We start from the raw sequence: 9,918 nt of genomic DNA on the forward strand, positions 1-9,918 counted from the left end.
ATTCTGAGAACTCTGTTAATATAGTCACATATTGATCAATGAATTCTTTCTCATCTTGGGTCCTAACGCAAAGCATTTGTAAGTTGTCTTCAGTTGGGATTAAAAGAATGCATTCCAAATTTTCAAAATTTCTGCAGGAAATTCTGAGGAAGGGTCACCGGACCCAAAACGTTAACTCTGTTTTCTCCTCCACAGATGCTGCCAGACCTGCTGAGCTTTTCCAGCAACTTTGTTTTTATTTTTATATACTTCTTCAACGATCAGTCTCAGCTCCAGTCCAACAGCATTTTACACACTTGTAGGACAACAGTCTTGCTTGTACTGTGTCTTTATTGAACTGACTCCAAATTGGATGTTTGCAGTGAGTCCCCACAGTAGGGGTCACTTGACTATACCAAGTGAGAATCAAGTGTAGAGCTGGATGAACACAGCAGGCCAAGTAGCATCAGAGGAGCAGGAAGGCTGACGTTTCGGGCCTAGACCCTTCTTCAGAAATGGCATCCTTAGAAGAGGCTTCGCAGTGGGGTTAAAATTGTTTCAGAGATAGTAGGAACTGCAGATGCTGGAGAATCTGAGATATCTGAGATATCTCAGATTCTCCGGCATCTGCAATTCCTACTATCACTGATGTAATCAGACTGCTTTCTTGTTCCATTTCCTTTTGTTATTCAAACACAGACAGACATCGGGTTTAACAGGCACAGAATCATATCATTTTCTTTAACATGTTCATATTATGCAATCTAACATCAATACCAGTTAAATCTCACAACACAATCCCATTCTTATAAGCTCTTATTAGTGAGTTCACAGTTCAATATTGAACTCAGGTACCAAATTTCACCATGCCAGACCAACTACAGCAAACACTAGTTGGTTCAAAACACTTGTAATAATTCCAAAATTTGACATATACATTCCATACATACTACAGTAAAATTCACATTAGCTGGGTCATGGCAACTGGAATGCTCTACCAATCAAAATTTCTGGTAATCGCACCGAGCCCACAATGGCCACGAACCATGTACATGTTAAAACTTTTTCATTTTCCATCAAGGGTGATATTCTAGATTTAAAACTATTTATTCATGTTTGCCTAGATTTTGCTTCTTCCCCTTCTTTACAGAGAGGGTGTGTGGCTCAGCTGCTCACATAATGCAGCAATGGATCTCAGTAACAGCCAGGAAGTGGTACTTTGAAGCAACTCAACACAACAATGTTAAGCAATACTTCTTTTCATGTCATCCATCCCTTTCCCTGCTATTCATAATGATTTAGTTACTGCCTTCTTTACTAAGCTTTATAAAGGTTGTCTTTGTTATCCAGTTCTTCCTATCCAAGGCATTCAAAGTATCACTACGTAAGGCAATGCACATCTTATCAACCTCTCCAACAGACGTTGTTACTATTTGGCAACCCCCTGATAACTGGCATTTTTATTTACTGCACCACCCATTCTTAGTGTGTGCACTGAATAATGCACATTTTACAGTAACACCAATTTACAATATCCTAAAAGACACAAAATGCAGCCTTCAGATAAGACAGAACCAAGACACACTTGCTCATTAATCTTTCACAATGATTTTACTAGTGTAGTTACAGATCCACCCAGGCACTATATTAATTTACTACCGTATATAGTGACCAAATCTTTAACTTGAATGGGTGACTTTCCCCCATTTTTCAACCTCTTCCTTGGCTTACATGTGACTCAAGACCCACATCAATAGGAATGAATTTTAACTCCTTCTGAAATAGCCAATCAAGCCACTTATTTCAGGGATAATTAAGGATGGGCAATAAATTATTGGCTGTACCAGCAACACTCATGTCCCATGTGCAGCGATCGTAATGAGGTCAGCCAGCTGGACATCATAGAATATGTGTTCCCTGATTTGGGCTGTTAATCTGGTCCAATCAGGGAGATCTGGCTGACATAAAAGGATGAATCTCAGGGAAACTGAGATGCTGAATGCCTGACTCAGTGAGAGGCAGTGCTCTTGTGAAAGGCTATGCATTTGTAAATAAAGTGTTATTGATGATGGGATGCTGGCCTCTGAGGAGTTATTTCACCGTGAAAGATTTTTTTAAAAGATAAGATTCTTCTTATGTCTAGGCCATTTATAATTTTATGCATCCTAATTAAAATCCCCCTCAGTCAGCTTCCTTTGTTCCATCCAAAACAGCTGTTCCAATCATTCCTCATTGCTAAAGTTCCCCATTTGTGACAACATACTTGGCTGTGAAATCATTGAACATTAAAGCACAATGATGGTGATGGAGATTCTGCAGAAGGGTAGACAGGTGAGGACTGGTTGAGGATGGGCCAGTAGATGGTGTAAGCCACAACTCCCTGCCACTTTAAAACAAGGAATAGTTGAGGTGGAAGCCATATTGGATGTTCTTGAGAACTCAATTGGTCTCAATAGGTAACATCTTGTCTCCAGGTCAACAAGTAATGGGTTCAAATACATAATCCAGGTTGACATTCCTAGTGCAATACTCAGGGAGCACTACACTTTCAGAGATACAGCCTTTCTCTTTAGATTTTATATGGAGACTATGTCTAACCCCTCAATTGACTGAAAAGATCAACACTAAAGAATGACTGAATTGCTTGATATTATATCACATATCATTATATTTTGTGTACAAAATGGCTGCTGTATTTCCTACATTGCTGTAAAGTTACTTTGGAGCATCTTGAAGTTGTAATAGTGCTATATAAATGCAGTCTTTCTTCTTTTAAAACACAATATGGGCAGAAATAAGGCAGGTTGAAATCAGATGCTAGCTGGAGGGAATTTGGGGCCCAAATACAAACCAGATTTTGACCAGAAACCAAAGACATGATTTAGTTGACCTTTCCTAATAGCCCTTCCTAATGGGCTAACAGACTATGGATTGATACATTTAACAGGAACATTTACACTTATCAAAAGAGGCTAAACGGAGGTGACCTAATAAGTCTTTAAAGTTATGAAAGATTTTGAAAGGGTGGAGACATAGAGGGGAAAACCGGAAACTATCAATATAAGGTGGTCAACAAGAAATCCCATAGGGAATTTAGTATAAACTTCTTTATCCAAAGAGTAGTGAGAATGTGGAACTCACAAACATAAGGGAAGTGGAAGTACATAACACTAATAGATATATATGAGAGAGTGGGGGGAGTAGAAAGTTCTGGTAATAGAATTAGATTGAGAGACTTCAGTGAAGTATATATGCAAACATAGCCTGACTGAAATGAACAGCCTGTTTCTGTGCCGTATGTTTCATGTAATCAAATTGAATAGACTAACTATGTACTTTGAAAATAAGAGATTACCCTTTTAAACAGATGAAGCAACACTTTTTTTTGTTGTACAGAATTGAGAGTCCTTGGAACTCTCTCCCTGAAAAGGTCGTGGAAGCAGAGTCTCAATACTTTTAAGGTAGAAGTGATAGATTTTTGGAGGCCAAGATTGTGAAAGGTTATCAAGAGTAAGCAGGAATGTGGATTTGTGGTTGTACTCAGATTAGCCATGCTCTTATCAAAAGGTGGAGCAAGTTTGAAGGACTAAATGGCCTAGTTCTGCTCCTTGTTTGTATGTTTGTAAGTACAAACCTGTTTAAAAAACACAAAGGTGAAGTTTAGGCTGCTTCTGAAAGTTGATGAAACCTGTAATGTCATAGAAGCAAAATCTTTCTGACTCACCTTTTTCTGGTTTGCATAATAGAAATGTTATTAATTACTGTGGGCTGGACAGGAGCTGAAGCTGTTCATTTACTTCAAAATTTACAAGGATAGCATCAACGCTGAGAAGTTATATTGATCAGAAAAGACTGAACAGGCAGGGAGGTTCTCTTCACTGTCTAAGTACAGGCAAAGGGGGTATTAAAGTATTTGATGTAGAAAAATGTCTACACTTGTCTAAAACTAAGAGCTATAAATATAGGTAAACGACTAATAAATGCAATAATGACTTCAGGCATACTTCTTTGCCCAGAGTGTGGTGGGAATTTGGAACTTGGAGTATAAATAATCTGAGCATTTAAGGGGAAGCTAGATAGGCACATAAAGGAAAAGCAATAGAGGGTTCTGTTGATGCAGTGAGATGGAGGTCAGTGGGAGGAGGTGCACGTGGAGCACATACACTAACATTGAGCAATTGAGCCAATTGGCCCGGTTCTGAACTGTTAATTCCATGTAAATCCATATCATCCACCTCAACAACATATTCAGTCAGACCAATCACATGGATGACTTTCTAATGATCATTCAGAGACAGTATATTAGGATACAGGTTCTAAGGAAATTATTATTTTTTCCCCAACAAGGCAAATCAACATCACTTAAATCATTGATGCTGAAACAAAGCCTCCCTTATGAGAGGTGGTCACACCCTTCAATGGGCTGGGCAGTGCACCTCTGCATTTTTGTCACTGTTGGTGAATGCAAAGTATGTGAGTACTCTGTGGATGATAAAATCTGTATCTACAGTAACAATGATCAGAACAGGAGCTCTGGCTTACTTTCCCTGCCAGAGCACAGGAATGCTAAGCTCATTGTACAAGCTCCTTCATAACATCACCTAGTCTAGTTTTTAGAACCCAGTGTCACACATTGCATCAGCCAGCGGGAGAAGCTAGGCAATGGGTGTAGAGCATAAAAGATCAGAACAGGAGGGAATGGATCTGGCATCAAACCTCCTTTTAGTTGTTGGCATTGTAAGTGATCTGTTGTTTGCATGATGAGTTCAGATCAAGCAGAATAAAAGTGGCAATGGACTAAAGTAGAATGCAGCAGGGTCAGTTTCTCAAAATAAAATCTTCCTTAGATTGTGACCACTGCCAATATGGCCAGCATTCGTTGCCTATTCCTGGTTGCTCTTGAATGGGTCCATTGCAGAAGCAATTAAGAATCAACCACATTGCTATGGATCTGGTAAGAATGGCCAATTTTGTTTCCAAAAGGACATTGGTGAACCAGATGGGTTTTTTTGACAATTGACAATGGGTCATTAGCTTCTAGCTATATTTTGCAGAATTCTTTTTATTATGTGAACCCATGTCCCCACAGCACTGTCTGGAATACTAGTCCAGCAATATTATCACTACACTGTCACCTTCTCTTCATTAGGGAGAATTTGGAGGAAGAGGCGCAAGAAGGGAGTTATAGGCAGATCACATAATGAGAGGATAAGGGGTCAAGATGAATGGAAGAGGAAGAGAAATGTAGAGACAGAGGTAGAGAGAGAAGGTGACCTGGTCAGGACTGTGGCTCCACAGCAGTAATGTTACGTCAGTAGAGAACAGTGCCAGAGAGGGACTTCTGCCTCAGTGGGAAGAGGACTTCACCTGGTGGGGAGCAGGGGAAAGTTAAGAATGATACCTGGACACTAGTGAATGCTGGAATACAAGGGAAATGCTGGGATAGGAGGAAGAGTGGGGATAGAAGGGAAATACCAGCATATGAGGGAAATGCTGATATATTAACAAATGGCTAGGATATGAGGGACAACTGAGATATGAGGTACAGCTAGGACTGGAGGGAGGGCTAGAATACAAGGGTGAGCTGGGATGTAGAAAAAAGGCAGAAATTGCTGAAGAAACTCAGCAGGTCTGACAGCATCTGTGGAGAGAAAGCAGAGTTAATTTTCGAGTCCAGTGACCCCTCTTCAGAATAGAAGTAGTTCTGAAAAAGGATCACTGGACCCCAATGTTAACTCTGCTTTCTCTCCACAGATACTGCCAGGCCTGCTGAGTTTCTGCAGCAATTTCTGTTTTTGTTTCAGATTTCCATTATCCACAGTTTTTTGCTTTTTTTTTGCTGGAATATAGAGTTTTTGCCCTACAGATAGCTTTCCAAAACTAGATTTTCCATTTGCCTCTTCCTAAACATCAACTTTCTGTTGGCGTCATTCAGTCATAGCCAGCAGAGGGTAGCTTTTATTCCCCTTTTCAACGAAGCTTCACACCTATTTGTGAGTATTGATGAGTATTCATCAAGCTGACAATATTTTTAAGGGGTTCTTTTAAAAAAGATGTTCTTTATTCCCTCTTACCCTGTTTTGAAAAGTTATTAATGTCTCTTTGCTTTAAGTGCCTTGTAATGTAATGATCTTTTTTAAAAAATTCTTAGGACATCAGAGGCAAGCTCAGCACTTATTGCCCAAGCCTATGTTAGGAGGAGTTTGTGGGGTTGACAGAGCTGGATGTGCATTTGTCGTGACCTAGTCTGGTGCCATGGTTGATGCTGACTATTCCATCCAATTTATTCTCATTTTAATTTTCTTTAGCAGCTTGATACAACTTCGTGATTTATTAGGCAGTGAAGAGATAACCGTAATCTGGAATCACATTCAATAAGATTGAGTAAGGATAACAGATTTCCTCCCTTAAAGGAAATTAGTGAACCAGATGGCTTTTTAATGGCAATCTAGCAGCTTCATGATCACTATATTTGATTTATTCAATTATCTAAATTTGGATTCACCAGCTGCCACAATGATATTTAAACTATGTCATACTAGATCATCAGTCCTGGCTGTGAGAGTACTTGTCCAGGCACTATAACAATGTGCCATTGTTTCTGCACGTATGCAGCATCATATACTTATATTACAATATTATGCTCACAAAGTCATGGACTAGTGTAATGCCTTTGGAAGGTTATGACTATTGAAGTGTGCAGAGGACTGTGAAACTTTGCAGAGGAACATAGATACATTGAGTGAGTGGGCAAAGGTCTGGCAGATGGAATACAATGTAAATAAATGTGAAGTCATACATTTTGGTAGGAGTAATAGTAAAAAGGGTTATTACTTGAATGGTAAAAAGTTGCAGCATGCTGCTATGCAGAGGGACCTGGGTGTCCTTGTGCATGAATCACAGAAGGTAGGTCTGCAGGTACAACAAGTAATTAGGAAGGCAAATGGAATTTTGTCCTTCATTGCTAAAGGGATTGAAATTAAAAGCAGAGAGGTTATGTTGCAGCTGTACAAGGTGCTGGTGAGGCCACACCTGGAGTACTGTGTGCAGTTTTGGTCTCCTTACTTGAGAAAGGATGTATTGGCACTGGAGGGGGTGCAAAGGCGGTTCACTAGGTTGATTCCGGAGTTGAGGGGGTTGGCTTATGAGGAGAGACTGAGTAGATTGGAATTATATTCATTGGAATTCAGAAGATTGAGGGGGGATCTTATAGAAACATATAAAATTATGAAGGGAATAGATAAGATAGAAGTAGAGAGGATGTTTCCACTGGCAGGTGAAGCTAGGACAAGAGGGCATAGCCTCAAGATTAGAGGGAGCAGATTTATGACTGAATTGAGAAGGAATTTCTTCACCCAGAGGGTTGTTAATCTATGGAATTCCTTGCCCAGTGAAGTAGTTGATGCTATTTCAGTAAACGTTTTTAAAGAAAAGGTAGATTTCTTTTGAACATTAAAGGAATTAAGGGTTACGGTGAGAACGCGGGTAAGTGGATATGAGTCCACGAAGAGATCAGCCATGATCTTATTGAATGGCGGAGCAGGCTCGAAGGGCCAGACGGCCTACTCCAGCTCCTAGTTCTTATGTTCTTATGAAGGCACAATAGATATTACTTCTGTAGACCAAACATTTGCTCTTCTGCAAAAAAGTTTGCTTTTTCTCCTCTAATATTTTAAAAATAAAGAATTCCAGCACTTATGTGCTGGTGGATTGATTCTGAATCATGCACATACCCTGAAAATCAATCCAGCAAACTATTTACACAGGATACTCAGTCCCCCACTGCCCCTTCATATGCTTCTTTATGTATACACATGGTGACCACATAAATGGACACACACTGCGCCAATAGGTTTTAACGCGTGAATCACATGTACAGATGGAGACTTCATTCCCTTGTCAGTCAGTGACCTTGGTTTGCACGTTTGCAGCCCCCAGTTTCTTTTGGTTATTTACGTGGGATGTGATGCCAGTTTTTCAGCAATGAGTCTAACTCTTCGCTGCCTGGCATGTCTCTAAGTTGATAGGGCATTTCAGCCATCCCTGAGAAGATGATGGTGACCTGCCCTCTTGTACTGCTGTAGTCAATGTGGTGGAAGTGCTCCCAGAGAGGTCATTGGCATCTCTTTCTGTTAGAGAGAGACAGATGGTTTTATAGCTTGAGAGACACCATGATCAAGTATGGGGTAAGACAGAGAAGGAGCCATCAATGCTCTACCACAGACAGTATGGCATTGAATCCATTGATTTTGACATCATTCGGCAACAAACTTTAGCCATCTAGCCACCATGCTAACTGACTCACTCAGTGAATGAATAGTGATAAATTTCCAAGTCAGGATGGTGAGAGCTTTGGAGGGGAACTTGCTAGTGTTAGTATTCCAATGGATCAGCTGCCAATGTCCTTCTAGGTCTTGGATTTGGAAGATGCAATTGAATGCACCTTGCTAAGTTCCTGACATGCATCTTATAGATGGTACACTCTGCTGAACGAGTGAATGTTGATGGTGGTGGATGTGATGCCTATCAAGTGAGCTGCCTTGTCCTGGATGGTGTCAAGCTTGTCCAGGAGCCTGGGGGCATTCCATCACACTCTGGCTTGTGGTTTATGGAGAGGCTCTGGGAGACATGAGATGAGTTACTTGCTGCAGGGTTCCTAGCCTCTGACGTTCTGTTGCAACCACTATTTATTTGGCTAGCCCAGTTCAGTTTTTGGTCAATGGTAACTCAGGATGTTGGCTGTGGAGTTATGTGTGCAGCACTCAGTCCGTGTACACACCATCAGTTGCCAATCCACAACATTGAGTTACTGAGTAGGCAGAACTCAGTTTTCATGTGTGCAGCCCTCAATCCCCATGCACACAGCTGTGTGTGTGTATGCGGCTCTCAATCGCGAGGTACGCAACCCAGTCCCTGTATACGCAATCCTCAGTCTCTGTGTATGAAACCTTCAGTCCCTATGTACACATCCCTAAGTCTCCTGTGTGCAGTCCTCAGTCACAGTACACAGCGTTAAGATATCATACATACAGCTCTCAGTTGCCATTTACAGAAACCTCAGCCATCAGTTTCTGTAAACACCCCCTAGATTGTAATATACAAAGCTCTCAGTCCCTGTATAGCCCCAGTACCAGTTTTCAGTCCTTGTATACACAAGCCCCAATCCCGTGTACTAACAGAGCGAGCACTTACTTTCGGCCGTTTCCAGTCAAAACTAACTGCCGGCTTCTCGCTGTAAAACAGGGAAGACTCGTCCGCTGGGAATTCTGGATCCTCATATAAAACTCCCTGCGTTAGGCACTGATTTTTCAGCTCCTGGTAGGTGGCTTTGCTTGCCTTCACCCCGATGGTCCCTCGGTCTTTCACTGCCTTCTTTTTTTGGGAGCCCCCACTCGCCGAGCTGAACACATAAGGCATGTTTGGCAGTAATAAATAAAGCTGAGACAACGACTGCAGGAGATGAAGAGAATCTCTGAACAAGGTGTTGGTTCACCTGTCTGTGTAAAGTTTCACCTGCTCTGGAATGTCCTGTACAACTCCACCTCTCTGCACATTAACTCCACCTTTCCTTAGAGGGCTTCTCCTCTCACTTCTATTGTCACTGCCAACTCTAAAACTGACACACCCTCATCAAATATCTCAGTAACTCCCATTTAGACCAGTCTGCCAGCCCCAGGAATTTACGCAGCTCATCCACCCTCAGGTCTGCGTGATTGTTCAAGCCTTCCTTACATTTGGACTCAACTATTCCAACACTCTCCTGGCCAGCCTCCTGTGTTTTATCCCCAGCAGCCTATATTCTAGCTTGCACCAAATCCTGTTCGCCCATCATCACCCCTTGGCCTTCGCTGATTCCCAGTCGGACAATACCTCAAAATTAAATTTCTCATCCTTTTCTTCAATTCCCTCCCATGGCCTGGTCCATCCCACTGCAATCTC

At 41.4% G+C, this 9,918-nt stretch overlaps 1 protein-coding gene across 2 annotated transcripts in view; it reads right to left on the reverse strand.

Moving 5' to 3' along the window:
* Window positions 1-9,575, reverse strand: part of LOC109918207 (calpain-9-like) — a 71,074-nt gene extending 61,499 nt beyond the window's left edge. For both annotated transcript variants that reach the window (XR_007262071.1, XM_020518107.2), the window contains exon 1: window positions 9,172-9,575. Coding sequence is in view for 1 of the 2 variants with exons in the window: in XM_020518107.2 (XP_020373696.2) it covers window positions 9,172-9,396 (225 nt within the window). In the remaining variant the exon portion in view is untranslated. The remainder of the gene's footprint in view (window positions 1-9,171) is intronic.
* Window positions 9,576-9,918: the final 343 nt, after the last annotated feature.

Source organism: Rhincodon typus, chromosome 5, assembly GCF_021869965.1.
Source record: "Rhincodon typus isolate 14 chromosome 5, sRhiTyp1.1, whole genome shotgun sequence".
NCBI lineage: Eukaryota > Metazoa > Chordata > Chondrichthyes > Orectolobiformes > Rhincodontidae > Rhincodon > Rhincodon typus.